This window comes from Thamnophis sirtalis, unplaced genomic scaffold, assembly GCF_051295495.1.
Source record: "Thamnophis sirtalis isolate CommonGarterSnake01/CBP01778 unplaced genomic scaffold, rThaSir2_p1.2 scaffold_6, whole genome shotgun sequence".
Taxonomy (NCBI): domain Eukaryota; kingdom Metazoa; phylum Chordata; class Lepidosauria; order Squamata; family Natricidae; genus Thamnophis; species Thamnophis sirtalis.
Genome location: NW_028261386.1, coordinates 4516246 through 4538284, shown reverse-complemented (window position 1 = coordinate 4538284; position 22039 = coordinate 4516246). Strand labels below are relative to the sequence as shown.

The following is a 22039-nucleotide window of genomic DNA, read 5'->3' as shown; positions in this document are numbered from 1 at the left end:
AGATGGAACCATGGAAGTGGTTAAGAAGGTCTCGGCAGGATGCTTGTGATGCCGATCGGATGTGATGAGATCAGAAAGGGCCGTTTTGATTCTGTTTTGGGGAGATGGTACAGCAGGGGCTCCCCTTGCGTGACGCCCCCCCAGCCAGATCATTGGAAGACCTTGAGTCTTATTTAGACTGCAATAAACATGGCTTGGTATTCAGAGTTTATTGACAAGTCATTTATTCTGCCAACTATTACTTCTCCCCATTGGGAATTGTTTATTATTAATCTTCCTTCCTTTCTTTCTTCCTTCCATCCTTCCTTCCTTCTCTCCTCCCTCCCTCCCTTCCTCCTTCCCTTTCTTTTCTCTTTTTTTCTTTCCTTCCTTCCTCCTTCCCCTCCCTCCCTTTTCTTTCTTTCTCTTTCTTTTTTCCTCCCTTCCTCCCTATCTCTTCCTTCCTCCCTTCCACCCTCCCCTCCGTATCTCTTCCTCCCTCCCTTTCTTTTCTTTCTTTCTCTTCCTTCCTTTCCTTCCTCCCTCCCTATATCTTCCTCCCTCCATTTCTCTTCTTCCTTTTTCTTTCTTTCCTTCTTCCCTTCCTCCCACCCTCCCTATCTCTTCCTCCCTCCCTCCTTTCTTTTCTTTCTTTCCTTCCTTCCTTCCGTCTCTCTCCCCCCTTCCTTTCCCTTCTCCCTCTCTCTCTATCCCTCTGCTCCCCCATCAACTCAAAGTAGTAAGCATGCTCCCTCCTCTTCCTCTTTTCCTCACAACAACAATGCTGTGAGCTGTGTTGGGTGGAGAGGAAGTGATGCTCCCAAAGTCACCCAGCCAGCTTTCATGCCTAAGGGAGACCTAGTACTCACAGCTTCCTGGTTTCCAGTCCAGCACCTTCACCAGTACTCCAAACCTGTTCCCATTAAGAAGCGTCTTTTTTCCAGAATTTGAGGCATTGATTTGAAATGCTTTCCAGCCCAAATCAGGCGTGTTGTTCATGAAGCGAATGCATTGGCTGGAGAGGAGGCTTCTTTTAGCATTGGTGGGCATTCTGCTTCCATAATAAAGAGTCAATTTCTCTTCCTTGCATTCATGTACGGAGGGCAAAAGGTTCTCCAAAAATGCTGCAGAATTGATCTGAATACCCATTTGGATTTATTTTGTTTTTAGGTGACCTGCCGCGCCATCGGAATTGGGGCTTATGTTGTCCGGCTGGGACAAAGAACAATCCAGGTGGAAAACTCACATATAATCTTGACCGGCGCTGGAGCACTCAACAAAGTAAGCCTTTCTTCTTTGCGGATCATGATTTTTAAAACAGAGGTGTCCAAATTTGGCACAATTTAAGGCTTGTGGACTTCAACTCCCAGAATTCCCCAGCCAGGCCATGCGCTGGACAACTCTCCAAGACAAATGAAGGCAAATCTACGTGCCTCAGGATAATGTTGCAGGTGTCAGGGTTCCAAATAACATTCAAAATTAAATCAGAGTCCAAGGCAAAGTATTGCTCAAAGTTCCAATTTATTAAGAGAGCCACGTTGGCACATCTGGGAAAACCCGAATCTGAGCTTCCTGACTTTCCCCACCCAGTTGAGAGTTCATGAACTTGCCCCCACACCCAGAAGTCCATCACATGGTCCAGTCTTCTACTGCCATGCTGGCAATTTCCACCCATCCAGTTCCGGTCAGGTGCAGAGGTATAGAGACAAAGGATGACTTTGGCTTTCTAGAAAGAATTTTGTTATGGCTACATAGCATCTAACTCCGTACAATCTCCCCCTCCCAATTACCCCACTAATAAAACAGCATAGTAGAATAGAATATTAGTGTGGCAGGCCAAAGATCCCAAAAGGAACTGACCGCAGGCCTGACAACAGGATCCAATCTGGGTCAGTCGCCAGAACCGGAGGCTTTGTCTACCGAGCTTTCCGACTCGTGCTGGAGCCCATCCTCAGGGGAACTTCCCCGTCACCAGAAAGTTTGCTTCGGTCTATTGCAGTGATGGCAAACCTCGTGTGCCGAAATCATGTGCGTACCCACACCCACAATGCATTGCGCCCTGCCCCCCCCTGCACATACACGTGTCCTACCCTGCACTCCCCCTATGCATGCGCATGACTCCCCTGTGCATGCGTGCAACTCCCTCTGCACCCTGTTTTTGGTCTAGCAGGCCTCCCTGAAGCCTCCGGGCACCAAAAACGGGATCACAGGGGGGAACACCGCACCCCTCTGCACTCCCCCTGCCCCCCCATGTATGTATGCACGAGTGACACACACACACACATGGACGCTCGTCTCCTGCATGCACGGCAGAGATCTGAAAATCGGCTGGCTGGCTGGCGAGAGGTGCGCGCACATGCACGGTGGAGCTCAGCTCGGCGACGGCTTGCATGCGCACAGAGAGGGCTCCGCGTGGCACCTGTGGCACGCGTGCCATAGGTTCGCCCTCACGGGTCTATTGTGTGCGTCGTATTTATGGGATGTCCTGTGGCTTTTCACAGTTGTTGATCGGAATGTTGATGCCCAGCTATTAATCAACAATTAAAAAGCTGCCACACATCCAGGCACCCCATCAATACGCCGTATATCTTCACCCATTCTGGAGAGAAAGAAGTTCCCCAAGATGGGCTCCAGTGTGAGTCCGAAACCTCGGAAGCCTAAACCTCCAGTCACGGCGAACGACCCAGATTGGATCCTGCAAGGCTCAAAGATGCCCTTTCGGCAGCCCCATAAACCCCAAGGCTTGTAGAAAAGGCACAAGATGCGACTCAGAAAGCTTTCTCTTGCCCTTCCCCCTGCCTCCCTCCCCCTCCGGTCCTTCTGCGAGCAGAGTGGCCCATTGTGCGGTCCAGATTCTGTTTTATTTAGATCAATGCGCTCTTCTCGGCCAGCCTGCTGTTTCTCCAGCCGCTGCTCCTGCAGAATAATGACCCCTCTCTAAGAGAGAGAGAGAGAGAGAGAGAGAGAGAGAGAGAGAAAAGCGAGGCTCCGGCTTGTTTGCAGCCTTTGTGCAATATACCTGAATGAATTGTCCCCCTGGGGATGGAAATGCCCCAACCTCCTAGCCATCCCACTTTAGGTTTTAAACAGGGTTGGATGCAGGAGTCAAAGGCCTCGGCTCTTAAATCACCACACCACCCAGGCAGCAGCTGTTTGAAATTTATGCTCAAGAGCCTGGTTCTTGTGAGCAGGAGAGAGAAACAATTTGCCCTTGAATTACAGACGGAGGCAGAGTGGGTGGGGGTGGGGGGAGACGAGGGGGGGGGGAAGATGACAAGGGGAAGCAGGTGGCAGAGTGTGTGTGGGGGGGGGCCTTGCGCGATTCCACTTTTATTTTCTTTCTTTGGGTAGCAATCTGATTCCGGGGATTTGCAGCACAGCCACGACAAAGATTGGAGGAGAATGTTGTGACTGTTGTGGCACCCCCAGGCCAAAGGTTCAAGGACACGGAGACCTTTCCTTTGATGCGTAGGGATCAGCACTGAGAGTTAAGCAATTGCACTTAAAAATAATGAAAATAGAGACGCATCGGTTTCGGGGGGCCCGGGCGGGTGGGGAAAAGCGGGTGAGGAAGATCGCTCGTGCAGGTTGTGTTTTTAAGAATCGGGAGTCCAGGCGATCGGACCCTCGCTGAAGATTTGGGCAGCCCGAGGACCAACTCGGCCCAAAGGATCTTGATTTTGTGCCTTTGCTGGGGTGGGATAAGCTGTGATTTGGTGGGAATGCAGCATGCGGCTTTTATACTGGGGTTCTCCACTGAAAAAGGTCCCGATGGTGAGTAATACCATGCATATAAGCCCGTATTATCCTATACTTATTTGAATACAAAAGTGGCTTCTGAACATTCAATCGGTTCCACCACAAAACCGCGTTCGACTAAAGCGCGCTCGACGAAACCGCATAGCTGATGTCATCACAGGGCGACAACAGCGCGGAGACGGAAGCACGCTGTAAACGCTAAACCTAAAATTAACCCCTAAACCTAACCCTAACCCCCCTAAACCTAATCCTAAACTTAACCCTAAACCTAACCTAAACCTAACCCTTAACCTAACCCTAAACCTAATCCTAACCCTTAACCTAACCCTAAACCTAACCCTAACCCTAACCCTTACCTTAACTTGAATCGGCTTGCTTTCAAAGGGCTATTTAAAGCGCCCTTCTTTCTCCGCGCTCGCTGTTGTCGCCCTGTTGATGACGTCAGCGACGCGGTTTAATCGGGCGCGCTTTAGTCGAGTGCGGTTTTGTCGTGCCACGCATTCAATCTACTGCCTCATTTCCTGGACATTCCATGAACCATGGAGGATGCCTATTATTAGTAACCATGACTATCCCGTTCCAAGTGGTGTCCCATGCTCTAATCCTGCCCGTGAAATCCTCTATCCTTCCACCTTAAATACACAGTCCTGCGTCTCACGTTCATATATTGTAACTCCTTCTAACTTGCCTTTTAGGAGGCCTTTGGTGATATCCGTTATATTGGTACATTCACCCTCATGTGTCAGGGTTCCAAATAGCATCCAAAATTAAATCAGAGTCCGAGGCAAAGTATTGCTCAAAGTTCCGCGAGCTGCACTGGTTACCGATCAGTCTCCGGATACGCTTCAAGGTGCTAGTCGTAACTTATAAAGCCCTTCATGGTATTGGATCTGGGTACTTGAGAGACCGCCTGCTGCCAATTACCTCCCACAGACCCATTAGATCTCACAGGGTTGGCCTCCTCCGGGTGCCATCTACCAGCCAATGCCACCTGGCTATTACCCGGGGGAGGGCCTTCTCTGTGGCAGCTCCGGCCCTCTGGAATGAACTCCCCGCAGGGATTCGGACCCTCACCTCTCTCCGGGCCTTCCAAAAAGCCATCAAAACCTGGCTTTGCCGGCAGGCCTGGGGGTGATGAGTTCCCTCCCCTCTCGACATGTATGGTTGTGCGACTGTTGCTTACTTTTATTATTTGTATTTCGTTTTTTTATGTTCCCCTTTTCCCCCTTAAATTGTTTGCTGCCCTGAGTCCTCCCGGAGAAGGGTGGCATACAAATAATAAAATTCTATTCTATTCTATTTTATTCCAATTTATTAAAAGAGAGTCATGTTGGCACATCTGGGAGAACCCGAATCTGAAATCTTCCCAGTTTTCCCCACCCAGTTGAAAGTCCATGATCTTGCCCCCACACCCACAAGTCCATCCCATGGTCCAATCTCCCACTGCCATGCTGGCAGTTCCACCCATCCAGTTCCGGTCAGGTGCAGAGGTGCAGAGGCAAAGCCTTGGCTTTCTAGAAAAACTTTTGTTATGGCTACATCGCATCTAACTTTGTACAATCCCCCGCTCCCATTTCCCCACAATAGAAAATGCATAGTAGAATAATAGAAAGTGTGGCAGGCCAAAGATCCAAAAGGGAATATGACTACAGACCTGACATTCATGTTCTTATCATGTATGCCATATCCACCTCTGAATCCAGGGTGTGGTATTCACTGGAGTATTCACTTACTTTGTCTACCGGTTCGCAAATGTGAGCTTGAACCCATCCGCGCATGCGCTCGGCCTTCCGCACATGTGCTTTGATCGTGCATGTGGCTTGCACGCATGCGTGCAGCTTGAAAACGTGCCTAAATAGGATGGCATAGAGCTGGGGCTGGCGGGTGGGGGACAGGCCCACCTGCGATTTCCACTACCGGTTCCAGCGAACCGGTCCGAACCGCTGAATACCACCTCTGTCCTTGACTTAACAAGCATTCGTTTTACGTCTGTTCAAAGTTACAGTGGCACTGAAAAAAAGTGACTTATGACCTGTCGTCACAGTTACGACCTTCACAACAGCCCATGGACGCAGGATCCAAATTCTGGCTCTCGGCATGTATTTATGACGGCTGTAGCATCCCAGGGTCGTGGGATCGCGATCTGTGACCTTCCCCACTGGCCCCCAAAGAGCAAAGCTAATAGGAGAAATTGTATTTGCTTAACAATCTCCTGATTCACTTAGCAACTGCAGTGGTTTGCTTAGCAACCGAGGTTAAAAAAAAAGGGTTATAAAATCGGGTGTGACTCACTTGGAGCCCTGGTGACACAGTTGGTTAAAATGCAGTATTGCAGGCAGACTCTGCCCACAGCCTGGAGTTCAATCCTGGCGGGCTCAAGGTTGACTCAACCTTCTGAGATCAGTAAAATGAGGACCCGGGTTGTTCGGCAAATATATAAATAATGCTTCAACATTGCAAATTGCCCAGAGACTGCTATAAAGCTCTATGGGGAGGTATATAAGCCTCATTCGTCAACATCATCTCTTTTTAACGACCCCATAATCCCTTAAGGGGTAGAGCTGAGTGTTTATTGGCCAGATGCCCTTCCTATCACCAATGCGGAGTTATATTCAGCAGATATATTCTCAACGTGCCCAGAGAAATATCTGCCTCTACCTAGGATCGAACTCACAGATTCCTGATTGTGAGGCAAGAGGTTTACTTCTAGGCCACTGCAGCACTACGTATATCAACCTAAATGCCATTGCTATTTCTAACCACCATGCTTAGTAATGGAAATCCGGGTCTAAATGGGGGGTAGGAAGTTGAGAACTATCTGTATTGTCAGCCAGTGTTGGGCTGAATGGAACAGGACTACATAGCATGAGAACTGTGACTCTATGGCTAGTACTCTATGATAATACCATAGAGTTCTGGCTATGGCAGACCATAAAGTTCCAGCTATGGCAGGTACTACCATAGAATGGATGTTTGGTAGATCAGATTCAGCCTCCCCATTCAAGGCTTTTAGGTTGAAACTCTAAAGCAAGGATATCCACATTTGGAAACTTTCAAGACTTGTGGACTTCAACTCCCAGAATTCCTCAGCCAGCATGACAAGAAAACATAACAATGGCTGTATTTGATAACACCATCAACCAAGAAAAAATAATAACATAATATGGGTTGAGTGGTACTGGTACTCCTTGGCTTACAGCAGTTCGCTTAGTGACCATTCGAAGGTACAACAGCACTAGAAAATTTGACTTCTGATTGTTCTTCACATTTATGACCGTCCTGGCATCCCTGCAGTCACGTGATCAAAATCCAGGCGCTTGGCAAATGATTCATATTTATGACGGTTGAACTGTCCTGGGGGGGAGAGGGGGGGGTCACACGATCCCCTTTTGCAACCTTCTGACAAGTAAAGTCAGCGGGGAAGCCAGATTCACTTCACAACCGTGTTACTATAAAATGAAATAAAATGAAATTCAATGGTGAAAAGAGTCAGGTTCTACATTTAGGCAAGAAAAAACAAAATGCACAGGTACAGTATAGGTGGTATCTTGCTCAATAGTAGTAACTGTGAGAGGGATCTTGGAGTCCTAGTGGACAACCATTTAAATAGGAGCCAGCCGTGTGCAGCAGCTGCCAAAAAAGCCAACACAGTTCTAGGCTGCATCAACAGAGGGATAGAATCAAGATCACGTGAAGGGTTAATACCACTTTATAATGCCTTGGTTAAGGCCACACTTGGAATATTTGCATTCAGTTTTGGTCGCCATGATGTAGAAAAGATGTGGAGATTCTGGAAAGAGTGCAGAGAAGAGCAACAAGAGGATTAGGGGACTGGAGGCTAAAACATATGAAGAGCGGTTGCAGGAACTGGGTATGTCTAGTTTAATGAAAAGAAGGACTAGTGGAGGCATGTTCCAATATCTCAGGGGTTGCCACAAAGAAGAGAGAGTCAAGCTATTCTCCAAGGCACTGAAAGTAGAACAAGAAGCAATGGGTGGAAACTAATCAAGGAGAGAAGAAACTTAGAACTGAGGAGGAATTTCCTGACAGTGAGAACAATTAATCAGTGGAACAGAAGTTGCCTCCAGAAGTTGTGAATGCCCCAACACTGGAAGTCTTTAAGAAGATGTTGGATATCCATTTGCCTGAAACGGTATAGGGTTTCCTGCCTAGGTAGGGGGTTGGACTAGAAGACCTCCAAGGTCCCTTCCAACTCTGCTATTGTATTATTGTACTAATTTAACAAGAGCAGTGATTCACTTAACAACCCTGGCAAGAAAGGCCGTGACATGGAGCAAAACTCACTTAACAACTGTCTCAATTGGCAACAGAAAGTTTGAGCTCAATTGTAGTCATAAATGGAGGACTACCTGTATAAGGCTAGAAGGAAGTCACCTTCCCCCCCCCCCCAAAAAAAAAAAATAGAAGAATTTAACAGGCTTGATTTGGATCACCAGCAATCTGCTAGGGAACAGAAGCAACCTATGATCCTCATTATTTTGCTTTTCAACTTGATATCAAAGAGTCATTATAGTCCATTCCTGGTGAGATTTAGATAATGTCCAGAAGCCTCTAATTGGAGTGATCACATGCTCCATAATTCACCCACGGTATCACATCCACCCATACGGATGTGAACTCAAGTATGGATGGATGGCTTCATTTATTTACTCACTCTTTACCCCTGTCAAATAGTCCTGTCCCCCAGCCTCTTACCTAAGTAGAAAACACAAGGTGGGGGGAAGAAATTCACAGTAAAAGTAAAGGTTCCCTTTGCACATACGTGCTAGTCGTTCCTGACTCTAGGGGGCAGTGCTCATCTCCGTTTCAAAGTCCAGAGCCAGCCCTGCCCAAAGACTTCTCCGTGGTCATGTGGCCGGCATGACTAAACGCTGAAGGCACACGGGACGCTGTTCTATTTTTCTACTTGCATTTTTTACGTGCTTTTGAACTGCTAGGTTGTCAGAAGCTGGGACACGTAACAGGAGCTCACTCCGTTATGTGGTGCTAGGGATTTGAACTGCCTAACTGCCGACCTTTCTGATCGACAAGCTCAGCGTCTTAGCCGCTGAGCCACCGCGTCCCTAATATATTCACAGTAATAGCCCCCAAATACCCCATCCAACATCAAAAAAAAGTACCACTCCATTTAAAGAATAAGCCTGAACTGTTAATTTTGGCAAAAGAAGAAGGGAATAGCCGAGAATGAGATGGTTCGACAGTGTCGTCGACATGATGAACATACATTTGGGGAAATCCCAGTAGACAATGGAAGATGGGATGCGGGGTGGGGTTGGCGTGCTGTGCTGTGGTCCATTGGGCCACGAACAATCAGTCATGACTGAGCAGTAATAGCAAACTTTTAATTCGGCAGTGGCTGTCACACTCCGAAGACAGAGTGAAAGATGACAATGAGACAATGAACCAGTGGAACAACTTGCCTCTAGAAGCTGTGAATGCTTCAACACTAGAAGTTTATAAGAAGAGATTGGACAACCATTTGTCTGAAATGGTATAGGGCAGCGATGGGTAACCTCTTTTGGCTCGCATGCCATAAGCGGAGGGAGCGCAGGGGGGGGGTCGTGCGCGGGCATGCTGCACCCATAATACAATACGCTACTCCCCGCCTGCGCGCATGACAGCCGCAACCCCTCCCCATTTTTTGCATGCTTTTTTCGCCCTCCCCAGGCTCCAGAGGCTTTATAGGAGGCTTCAGGAGCTTCCCTGAAGCCTCTGGAGCTCAAACGGACTTTGGGTTTCTCCGTTGGGTCGTTTTTCATCCTCTGGAGTCTTCACAGGAAGCCCTGAAGCAGGGGTGGGTTTCAACCGGTTCGCGGCGGTCCCCGCAAACCGGTTGGTCAGCGAACCCAGAAGTAAGTAACCTCCGGGAACGGCGAAGGGCCCGCCCCCCGCCCGCGCTTCTTACCTGGTTTTGACGAGTTCTGCGCTTCCACTCATGAGCAGGACGCATACAGCGCCTGCGCGATCCTCCAGGAGCAGCTGGAGCATCGCACAGACGCTAGTACGCATGCGTGCACTGTGCGCGTGCACGAGGACGCCGTCGGCCCCGCTCCAACCGAACCGGTTGGAACGGGGCGAGAAACCCACCCCTGCCCTGAAGGCTCCAGAGGGCTTAAACTGGCCCTATAAGTAAACCAGAAGGGCCAGTTTTTTGCATTCTGGAAGCTTCAGGGAAGCTTCTGAAGCCTCCGGAGTGCCCCCCCCCAGGGGGAGGGCATCTTTTCACCCTCCCCAGGCTCCTATAATGCAGCCCCCCCCCATGAAATCGAGTTCGACACCCCCAGTCTAGCTTTGGCTGGAAACCGGAAAGAAGGGAAGAGAAGAGAAGTGGGCAACGAATGGGGAGGAGATCTTATGTCTGAAACCGATTTTTGTACTGATGCCGCTTCCTCCTCATTGGAGTGCAGAAACCTGTGTGAAGTTGCCCTCCCACAGTTTGGCCGAAGGAACATGGTAGCAACCTGGGAACTGCCAAGAGAGAAGGTCTTTCTGGCAGGGGTGTGTGGCACAATCCAGGGATAGGTTCCCGCCGCCATTACTACCCCAAAGTTTTTGTGTGCGCCCCGTGCGCATTTGCCCTTAAAACGGTCTGCGCGTGCGCACAACATTTAAAAAGGGGGGAGAAACTACATATTTTTCCAATGAAGATTGTTCTGCGCATGTGCAGAACAGAAAATCAAGATGGCGCCACCGAGGATAGAACCGGTACGGTCACGTGTCTACCGGAGTTACTACCTATTCGGCTGAACCATACCGCGCCGGTAGGAACGCACCTCTAGTACAACCACATCTCTCTGTGGTTGTACCAAGAGATTTCTGCCTGCCCTTTGTCTTCGGCATTTGCAAAGCGCGTAGGGAAGCTTGGCGTGTCGTTTCCCCCCCCCATTCCCTCCCTCCTGCTTCTCTGTATAAAATTGTTTGTCTGTGCGCACGCACGCACACGCTGCATCGCACTCATTGACCCTCCTCCCTCTTCACCATCCTCGCCCCCCCCTCCCCTCCAAAAATTGAAATAATGATAATGCCATGTCTCCCCACTGCATCAAAGTATCAGCCCATCAAAAACCAAGAGGCATGAAATGCAAATGGTACGGTGATGGCAAATGGATGGTGCATGATCCCCCTGACGCCAAATGAATTTTAAAAGACGACAATGTATACATGGGGACCGGGGGGGGGGGGTTAGGATAGAGGAGGAGGAGGGGGGAGGAGGAGGAGGAGGAGGAGGAGGAAGAAGAAGAAGAGGAAGGAGAGAGGTTTTGGAATAAACAGGTTATGCCAGCAATAGTTTTCTTGTGTCTCCATCTCTCTCTCTCTCTCTCTCTCTCTCTCTCTCTCTCTCTCTCTCTCTCTCTCTCTCTCTCTCTCTCTCTCTCTCTCTCTCTCTCTCTCTCTCTCTCTCTCTTTCTCTTTCTCTCTCTCCTTCTGTCTCCATCACTCTCTCTTTCTTTTTCTCTCTATCTCTCTCTCTCTGTGTCTCCCTCTCTCTCTCTATGTCTCTCTCCGTCTCCCTCTCTGTCTTCTCTTTCTGTCCCTCTGTCTGTCTGTGTGTCTGTGTGTGTGTCTCTCTCTCTCTGGGCCTCCCCCTCTCTCTATCTCTTTTTCTGTCGCTGTTTCTGTCTGTCTGTCTCTCTGTGTCTCTCTGTCTGTCTCCCTCTGTGTATGTGTGTCTGTCTGTCTGTCTTTTTCTCTCTTTCTCTCTCTCTGCCTCTTTCTGTTGCTCTGTCTCTCTTTCTCTGTCTCCCTTTCTGTCTAGGTCTCTCTATGTCTGTCCGTCTGTCTATCGCTCTCTCTCTCTTTCTGTCTCTGTTCCTCTGTCTCTCTTTCTCTGTGTCTCCTCTCTCTCTGTCTCTCTTTCCGTCTCTGTCTCTGTATGTGTGTGTGTCTTTCTCTTTCTGTCTGTCTCTCTGTTTCTCTTTCTCTGTGTCTCCTCTTACTCTGTCTCCCTTTCTCTCTCTCTCTCTCCCTCTCTCTCTCTCTTTCTGTCCCTCTGTCCCCCCCTCTGTGTGTGTGTGTCTGTGTGTCTGTGTGTGTTTGTGTGTCTTTCTGTCCCTCTCTCTCTGTCTCTGTCTCAGTGTGTTTTTTTTCCTTGCTGCTCACTCCTGACAATATTTTTTCACACTTCACCGAGCAGCCATTCTGCCTCTTTCCACCCTCTATCCCCCTCTTTTTTTCCCTGACTCTCCCTCTCTGTATCTCTCTGTCTCTCTCTTGCCTACCTCTCGCTCATGTTTCGGGTCGCGTCACTGCAGCTCCGGTGGATATAATAAGATAGAAAGTATGAGGCTGTTATTTGCATAGAAATAGCATGGAGCCCCCAGGCAGAATTCGCAGGGCGGGAGAAGAGAAGGACACAGGGATCATTTGTCTAAAATTTTAATCTAAACTTTTGCTGAGCCTTTTTGTATTGTTTCCCCCCCCCCTTCCCTCCCTCCCTCCCTCCCTCCCCAAATCAACTTTCTATCCAAATGCCGGCTGCAAACTCCCACGCTAGACACATATACACACAAGCTGTTTGTTTTAACACAGTGAGGCTTGGGATAAGATCAATCACTTCGTGCCATAGGTATTGTCAGAATTCAGTAAAAGTAGATTATAGTTTGCCTTCTTTTTATTCCAAATGAATTATGAAGCGGCAGCTTTCTGTATACATGGAAGTGTCTGACGTGCCTGGGGTTTTATTATCTTTTTTCTTCCTCTTTCACAAACATTAGTTTGATGTACATATTAACCTGACTCCGTATTTTGAACCTTCCTGCACAAAACCTTGGCAGTTGAAACACAACAAGGTGTAGATTAAAATATATATTTTTGAGAGAGAATGTGTTTGGAAATGTCTAGTTCAATGAAAAACGCCGTGCAGATTTTTTTTGAAAATAAGACTAATGGATATTATTATGGTCCTTTGAGGCACTCTTGACTTCTGGTCACTTGAATCAAAATTATAGAGTTAGAATGGACCTTTGAGGTCATCTAGTCCAACCCCATGCCCAGGGCAAGAATCGTCCTCCTCTTCCAGGATCTTCTCACTATCCTTTCTAGCCATTGTTTGAAATCCTCCAAGAAAGAGGCTGGCGGCTTCACTGCTTCATAACTTTTCATTGTCAGGAAATCCCTCCTTATTTCAAATGTGCATCTCCTTTTGCAAAGCTTACCCTGTTGGACCAATAGAAGAGATTATTTGTAGCTCAGGGTTGAACTGAGGGGTCCCTGGTGGTCTCTGTGCTAGGTTGTTTTCTTGCAGACATTTCAGTGCTTGGCTAGGTGTTCTGACCCCCCCCTTCTCTGTCCAGGAACGAAAGCCGAAACAAATGCAAATGAGAATGTTTTTTAATCAGTCCAGACTCTCGTTGGCTGAAAGCCACATAAACAAAGAGATAAGCACTCTGGCAGCAAGTCCTACAAACCTTGGCAGCAATGCAAACAAACTCTGGCAGCAGTCCAGACTGCCAAGTTTGTTTCTCGTTAGTCCCTAACGTTGACTTCAGGGCGTGGCACAAGCAGTCTCTTTTATAATCAGGAGAGGATCTTAATGAGCATCAGCTGAGCGTAATTACCTCCTGTAATTACGTAGTTGTTCTTGACGCCGAGTAGCCCTTCGACGGCGTGCATCCCGGAACAACTCACAGGTGGTTTCTGGATCACTCAGTCTTGTCTCCTCCCCACTGATCCAAGGCTCAGGCGCCACCTGGTGGCCAACCAGTCTCTCTGTGCCTCCTCAGAGTCGGAACCCTGTCCAGGGTCCTCCACCTCCTCCAGGGCCAACTCATAAGACCCCTCGCTGTTGGAGTCTGGTGGCAGCTCCAACGGCTCCTGCCGGGCCACAACAGCTAGGTAACGTCATCATTGTAAAGGAGTATGGGTTTTGCTCCCTGTAACTTGCCCTGCCAGTGTTGGTGGGGATTGGTTTTCTCCTTGGTAGTTCCTTGATTATGATGTAATTTGCTGCTTGATGGTTTGTCTGGTGTTAATCCCTACTTATCTGAGCGGATGCTGCTGGAGAAAATGTTTCTTCTTAGCTGTTTTATTGTCCCCTTTGAATGGTGGGCATATGTGGGTTGTCTCTGTGTGTCTATTGATGGCTGAACAGGGAGCAAACCCCACGTTCACTAGCACTGATTATGTTATGTAGTCAGGTAATGAAACGTCTGCAAGAAAGCAACTAAGCTCAGAAGGACTCTGAGCTTCATCTGGTCTTGCTCGTAGGCACTATGGTATGTTTAGCCTGAAAAGAGAAGACTAAGGGAAGATATTTGAAGGGCCATAAGCAGAGAAGGGGGTAGGAATTTATTTACCATAGTGCCTAAGAGCAAGACTACCACCAACAAAACTCTGGTGTACTTAGTGGCCTCTGAGCTTAATTGTTAGTTGAATGTGGGTTTTGCTCCCTGTTTTGCCCTCAACTGGGACACAGAGACAAACCACATTTACACACCATTCAAAAGGGACAATAAAAAGAGCTAAGAAGGAAACATTCCCTCCAGCCGCATACACTCAGATAAGCAAGGATTAACACCAGGCAAACAACCGAGCAGAAAACAATACCTTAATCGAGGAACTACCAAGGAGAATGCCACATCCTCACCAACATTGACGGGGCAAACTACTGTATATAAACCAGAGAGCAAACCCCACACTCCCTTACACTGATGATGCTACCTAGTGGGGTACCATGCTTTGTAGGAATTCGCTTCCAAGCCCCTCACCATCTTGGGGTTCTCCTATGTAGTCTGTCTAGTTAGTCGGCACCCTTTCTCCATAGTGGGGGCTAAAATAGTATTCCAGGGCAGATCTGGGGAGGGCAGGGGGGTAGCCAGGTTGACGGCGCTCGTGTTGGGGGCACCCGTGGTGGTGCTAAGTGCTAAGGCAGGACTTCCCTCAGACCCTCCCTTTTTACTTCCCTCTTCATTCTCCTTTCTTCCTCCTTCCCCTCTTTCCTTCTTTTCCCTTCCTTTTGTCTAGACAACTAGACACAAGAACAGTTTTTTTCCTGAACGCCATCACTCTATTAAACAAATAATTCCCTCAAACCGCTGTCAAGCCATTCACGAAGGCTCCATTACTATTACTATTAGTCTTCTCATCGTTCCTATCACCCATCTCCTCCCACTTATGACTGCAGGACTGTAACTTTGTGGCTTGTATCCTTATGATTTATATTGATATTGATCGTTTCCTGATTGCTTATTAGTAACCTTAACTATCACTAAGTGTTGTATCTTTTTATTCTTGATGAATGCATTTTATTCTCCTTATGTACACTGAGAGCATTTGCACCAAAGACCAAATTCCTTGTGTGTCCAATCACACTTGGCCAATAAAGAATTCTATTCTATTCTATTCTATTCTATTCTATTCTAATTCTATTCTATTCTATTATTCTTGATTAATATATTTTTTTCTCCTTATGTACACCGAGAGCATTTGCACCAAAGACCAAATTCCTTGTGTGTCCAATCACACTTGGCCAATAAAGATTCTATTCTATTCTTCCTTCCCCTCTTTTCTTCTTTTTCCTTCCTTCCTCTCTTCCCATCTTTTCTTCTTTTTCTTTCCCTTTCTCCTTTCCTGTCCCTTCGTGCATGCGCAAATGTAAAAGGGGAAACATTTCTCCTTTTGATTTGATTTTAGTTTGTTTTGCTAGCCCTCTGCCAGGGAAAAGTAAGTCACGCGGGGGGGGGGGTTGCGCACGGGATGGCCTCCTGCAGTCCTCCGCCCAAGAAAACCTCTGCTATCTTTACCTTGAAATTTTGATTTCCCCCACTCCCCCCACCCCCATCTTAAGTGCAGAACTCTACAAATGGATGCTCAGGCCTTTTGAACCTTGAACCAGTCATCTGAGGTGTTAGTAATCCTCCCAGCTTTGTGTTTAATAGTGTTTAAAATAAAGAAGTGACACAGAACACTCATGTCGGGAAAGCGCTGTTTCCCTCCTAGACGGAGGAAGGTATCGCTGATGAAAAATACCGAATTTTTCGGAGTATAAGACACACCGGAGTATAAGTCACACCAAGATTTTGAAGAGGCAATTTTTAAAAAGTTTTTGCACTCTGTAGACCTCCCCAAAATGGCCCGTTTTTTGTTTTTTTTTAAAAAAGACATGTATAGCCTTTAGGAGGCTTGCAGAGCGTGACCCGTCAAAACCGCGTTCCACAAAAGCGCGGTCGACGAAATCGCGTTTGTGACGTCATCACAACGCGACGAAAAAGATCGAAAAATTGAAATAAAAATTAAATTACAGCAAGCCGATTCACATAAAGGTAAGCGTTAGGTTAAGGGTTAGGGTTAGGGTTAGGTTAAGGGTTAGGGTTAGGTTTAGAGCGTTAGTGTTACGTTTAGCGTTAGGTTAAGGGTTAGCGTTAGGTTTTTCGTTACGTTAAGGGTTAGGTTTAGGGTTAAGTTTAGGGTTAGGTTTGGGGGGGTTAGGGTAAGGTTTTCGCTTTATTTTTACATTTTTCGATCTTTTTCGTCGCGCTGTGATGACGTCACATACGCGCTTTTGTCGACCGCGATTTTGTCGTCCGCGGTTTTGTGGTGGAACCCCTGTAGAGTGCTCCTGGGGGCTGAGGGGAGGGCAAAAATGAGCAAAAAATGGCCCATTTTTTCGGTCATTTTTGCCCTCCTAAAGGCTATGCACAGCCATTTTTGCGAAGGGGGTGGGGTTTCAGGAGGTCAAAAATGCTGTATTTGGTGTATAAGACGCACCCAGCTTTTCACCCTCTTTTTTGAGGGAAAAAGGTGCGTCTTATACTCCGAAAAATACGGTGGACAGATTTCTGGAAGTGTGCGTGCACAGACATGTTTTTAATGCATTTCGCACAGATAGCGAGTCTCCCTGTCTTCACTTGGCATTTGTCCCCCACAAGCAAACATGGCTTCCAAAATGGAATGTGCAGTTGGCTGGATTAGCCATGTTATGCCACGTTACACAGGTAGTCCTTCGACATAACGACCACAATCGGGCCCAAAATTTATGCTGCTAACCGAGAGGGTTGTTAAGTAAGCTGTGCTCCATTTTACAACCTTTCTTGCCACCGTCGTTAAGGGAATCACTGCAGTTAAGCCTGTAACAGGGTTGTTAAGTGAATCTGGCTTCCCCCGTTGACTTTGCTTGTCAGAAGGTCACAAAAGGGGACATGGCAACCGTCATAAACACATGCCGGTGGCCGAGCAATTTTGATGACATGAACGATCGTAAGTGTGAAAGACGGTCACATGTCGCTGTTGTAACTTTGAAAGGTCACTAAATGAACTGTTGTCAATCAGGGACTACCTGTATAAAAGGGAAAGGTTCCCCTCGCACATATGTGCTAGTCGTTCCCAACTCTAGGGGGCAGTGCTCATCTCCGTTTCAAAGCCGAAGAGCCAGCGCTGTCCGAAGACGTCTCCTTGGTCATGTGGCTGGCATGACTCAACACCAAAGGCGCATGGGACGCTGTTCCCTTCCCACCAAAGGTGGTTCCTATTTTTCTACATAAATGTTTTTATGTGATTTTGGACTGCTAGGTTGGCAGAAGCTGGGACAAGTAACGGGAGCTCACTCTGTTACGCGGATTCGAACCGCCGAACTGCTGATCTTTCTGATCGACAAGCTCAGCGTCTTAGCCACTGACCGACTGCGCCCCTACCTGTATATGGCTCCTTTTTTTCTCTTCCTCACATTAAAACGGTGCCTAAATCTGGAATATCCCTGGAGTCTTCTCTGAACTGTCAGCCAAAGGATTTCTTTTCTGGCTCTTGAACCCATGGTACCGGTCAGCCCCTGGGTCTGATGGAGATCAGGAGGCCCCCGCAGATGTCTCTCGTCATGACAAATGAGATCAAAGTCATAAGGCGAGAATTGAATCTGCCAGGGCCGTCCTTGCCATGCAAAACGGCATTATTATAATTATTAATGCATCGTATGAATCTTTCTGGAGTGGCTCAGCACGACGATTAGGGTGGATATGAACAGAGGCAACACCTGAAGAATGCTAATTGGAAAGGAAGGAGGGATGAAAAGGAAACAAGGGGCTCGGCTGGAATGAGTGGCGTTTCCCCCCAGGCTTTCCCTGGAGTTTCTCAAGGTTATTTTGTTCTCCGGCTTCTAGAAGGAGGGAGAGAAGGGCTGGCTGGTTAGGTTGTTGTGGCGGGGACATTCAGGATGCAAGTAATCCTTGACTTACAACAGTTAGTTCATTTAGTACGGACTAGGGGTGACAGGATAGCAGTGTTCCAATATCTCAGGGGCTACCACAAAGAATAGGATAAGAAGGCAGAAGACACCTAAAGGCAGGACAAGAAGCAGTGGGTAGAAACTAATCAAGGAGAGAAGCCACTTAGAACTGAGGAGGAATTTCCTGACAGTTAGAACAATGAATCAGTGGAACAGAAGTTGCCTCCAGAAGGTGTGAATGCCCCAACACTGGAAGTCTTTAAGAAGATGCTGGATAGCCATTTGTCTGGAAGTTGTGAATTCTGCAACACTGGAAGTTTTTAAGAAGAAATTGGACAACCTTTTGTCTGAAGTAGTATAGGGTATTCTGCCGAAGCAGGGGGTTGGACTAGAAGACCTCCAAGGTTATTCTATTCAAATAAGAAGAACGGTTGCAGGAACTGGGTATGTCTAGTTTAATGAAAAGAAGGACCAAGGGAAACATGATAGCAGTCTTCCAATATCTCAGAGGCTGCCACAAAGAAGAGGGAGTCAAGCTATTCTCCAAAGCACCTGAGGGCAGAACAAGAAGTAATGGGTGGAAACTAATCAAGGAGAGAAGCAACTTAGAACTGAGGAGAAATTTCCTGAAAGTTAGAACAATTAATCAGTGGAACAGCTTGCCTCCAGAAGTTGTGAATGCCCCAACACTGGAAGTCTTTAAGAAGATGTTGGAGAGCCATTTGTCTGGAACGGTATAGGGTTTCCTGCCTAGCCAGGGGGTTGGACTAGAAGACCTCCAAGGTCCCTTTCAACTCTGCTATTGTATTGTATTGTATTGAAATAAGAAATTTCCTGACAGTGAGAATAATTAATTGGCTGAACAACTTGCCTCCAGAAGTTGTGAATGCTCCAACACTGGACGTTTTTAAAATGTTGGACAACCATTTGTCTGAAGAGGTGTAGGGTTTCCTGCCTAGGCAGGGGGTTGGACTAGAAGACCTCCAAGGTCCCTTCCAACTCTGTTATTCTATTTTTATTTCTAGTGATTGTTCGACGTTACAACGCCACTGAAACAAGTGACTTACGACCATTTTTCACATCACACTCCCATCCCATGGTCACATGGTTTACATCCAGATCCTTGACAACTGGGTCATATTGATGACGGTTGCAGTCATATGATCAAAATTCGGATGCTTGGCAACCTACCCATAACGGTTGCATTGCCCTGGGGTCATGTGATCTCATTTTGACTTCAGACAGGCAAAGTCAATAGGGAAGGAATCCAGATTCACTTCGCAATCATTGTGACCAACTTTAAAAAGTGGCGACCCTTTTAATGTGCGCATCTGGAGGTTCTGCCTCCAGTCGTGTGGATGAGCTGGGTCTGTTTGTGCCAAGGGCAATGAATTGCAGCAGAAATATTGGCAGAAGCCTTTTTGCTGTTGTCTGGTGAAAAAATATGTGCGCTATCTTAACTCTGTTTTTTTATTTTTTATTTTATTTTAAGAAAGCAATTTTGGCTGAGTCAGAGAGGCCGTTGATCAGCCAGGACAGGCATTGCTTGTTCTACCAACATTGTGGAATTTAAGCATCTTTGCTTCAGCATTAAAACACAAGCCTTGATTCCTGAATTTTATTTATTTATTTCCTTTTTTACTATCATTTGGATGTTCCTCGTAAGATTAAGATAAGATACCTTTTATTGTCGTTTTTTCTGAGCACACTGGCCCACATTAAAAATGAAAATCTCTTGCCTACTCTCAAAAGAAAGTATGTATCTACCCAAACACGTACGCATGCTATATACATACCGGTACATAAATATATACCTGCACACATACACACACACATACACACATACACTCATGCACACACACAAACACACAAACACACACACACACTCTCTCACACACAAAATGAAATTCTCTTGCCTATTCTCAAAAGAAAGTATGTATGCTACCCAAACACATACGCATGCTGTATACATACCGGTACATAAATATATACCTGCACACATACACAAACACACACAAACACACACACACGCATACACACACACACACACACTCACGCACAAAATGAAATTCTCTTGCCTACTCTCAAAAGGAAGTATGTATCTACCCAAACACATACGCATGCTATATACATACCGGTCAGAGGTGGGTTCCTACCAGTTCGCACCTATTCGGTAAAACCAGTTCGTCAGATCTACCGGACCGGTTAGAAGAGGTTCCACCAGTGGACCCGGAAAGCAGGCCACACCTACAGAAGAGGTTCCAAAAAATTTTGAAACCCACCACTGCTAAAGGGTTAGAGGTGCAAGGATCTTGTAACTTGACAGCTTTAAGACTTGCATGCTTCAATGCCAGAGTTCCTGAGCCAACGTGACTGGAGGAAGAATTCTGGGAGTTGAAGTCCACAAGTCTTAAAGCTGTCAGGTTTGAAGACCCCTAGTTTTTTTTCTAAAGGGTTAGGGGTGCAAGGATCTTGTAACTTGACAGCTTTAAGACTTGCATGCTTCAATGCCAGAGTTCCTGAGCCAACGTGACTGGAGGAGGAATTCTGGGAGTTGAAGTTCACAAGTCTTAAAGGTGTCAGGTTTGAAGACCCCTAGTTTTTTTTTTTCTAAAGGCTTAGGGGTGCAAGGGTCTTGTAACTTGACAGCTTTAAGACTTGCATGCTTCAATGCCAGAGTTTCTGAATAGCTACTTGGACCGACCTAAGTACTAATTCATAATTTCATATCCGGTCACATGGGTGGCAAGCCACTCCCATCCGGTCACATGGGTGGCAAGCCACTCCCACAAAGGAGGCCACACCCACAGAGTAGGTTCGAACAATTTTTGAAACCCACCACTGATACCGGTACATAAATATATACCTGCACAGGCACACACTTACTCACACACACACTTACATGTATTAATCCCTGTCCGTTTTGAATACATCAAGGAAATTTGAGAGTTCACAAGGTTGATGCTACATGGAACAAAACTGTGACTGAATCTGGATGTTTCTGCTTTGGATACCCCGAAGCCCCCTCCCAGAAGGTAGCAAGGAAAACAGGTTGTGAAGAGGATGTGTAGCGTCCCAGACAACCCTGTGGACTCTGCTCAAGCCTCCCTTATATGCCCTGTCCTGGATAGAAGGAAGTGAAGTACCGATCATCTTTTCTGCAGTCCTCACCACTCTCTGCTCTGCCTTCCTGTTCGAAGCAATAACGTTTCCAAACCAGACAGGATGCTCTCAATCATCCCTCTGTAGAAAGTGGTAAGGACATGTCCTTGGTGTTTTTTTCAGCAGCACCACCATTTGGGATGGAGAGTTCCAGATTGTGTGTAGATGCCTTGTTTGGTCTGGCCATCATGACATCTCATCGGAGGATGGAACTTGTCCTTTAACAATTCAAGTTCTGATAACCTCAGGATGATTCTGATGCTAATTCTGGGAGCATCAGATGACACCCCAAGAAGCCAAGATCTAGACAAATGTTTACCAACCTTGGAAACTTGAAGATGTTTGGACTTCAATTTCCAGCATAGCTGGCTTGGAAATTTTGAAATACAGACATCTACATGTTGTCCAAGGTTGAGAACCACTGATCTAGATTGTAGATGGAGTCTTCCATATTTTGCTGGAGAGAAAACCACATCAGCTCATTGGTCTATTGCTTATTTCTTGATTGTTATTCTGTTATCAATCTTGCTGTTCATTTATGCTCATCTGGGTGTTGATTGCTGGGGAGGAGGTGTTTTGGTCTTTTTGTTTCCTTTTTGCATTATTTATTGTCTCTTTTGAATGGCATGTAGTTGTTGTTTATCTCCTTGTGCCTGGTGATGGCTGATTTGTTTGAATGCCAGGCTTCCAGGAATTTTCTAGCTTTTTTGGATGCTCACCGTTTCCGCACTGAAACCATGGTTTATTCTGTTCACGTGTTGTAAAATTAAAATCGTTTCACCAGCTTTTTTTCTTCTGAATTACAATCCATGGGCACTCCTGGTCACACAAACCAACATTTCACAGAGACCACTCCTTATTGTAACGCTTCGCTCACCAGGGGAAAAACCAGATTTGCAAACAGCTCTTCGAATATATCATGTCCCATGAATTTCTTTGCGAACTAAACTGATGAAGGGATTT

General features: G+C 46.8%; 1 protein-coding gene across 6 annotated transcripts in view; it reads left to right on the top strand.

The window, feature by feature from the left end:
- The window catches only part of ACACA (acetyl-CoA carboxylase alpha), a 305545-nt gene that overhangs the window by 215855 nt on the left and 67651 nt on the right, over positions 1-22039 (top strand). For all 6 annotated transcript variants that reach the window (XM_087717132.1, XM_087717127.1, XM_087717128.1 and 3 more), the window contains one exon: positions 1150-1260. In XM_087717132.1, coding sequence (XP_087573258.1) covers positions 1150-1260 — 111 coding nt within the window. The remainder of the gene's footprint in view (positions 1-1149; positions 1261-22039) is intronic.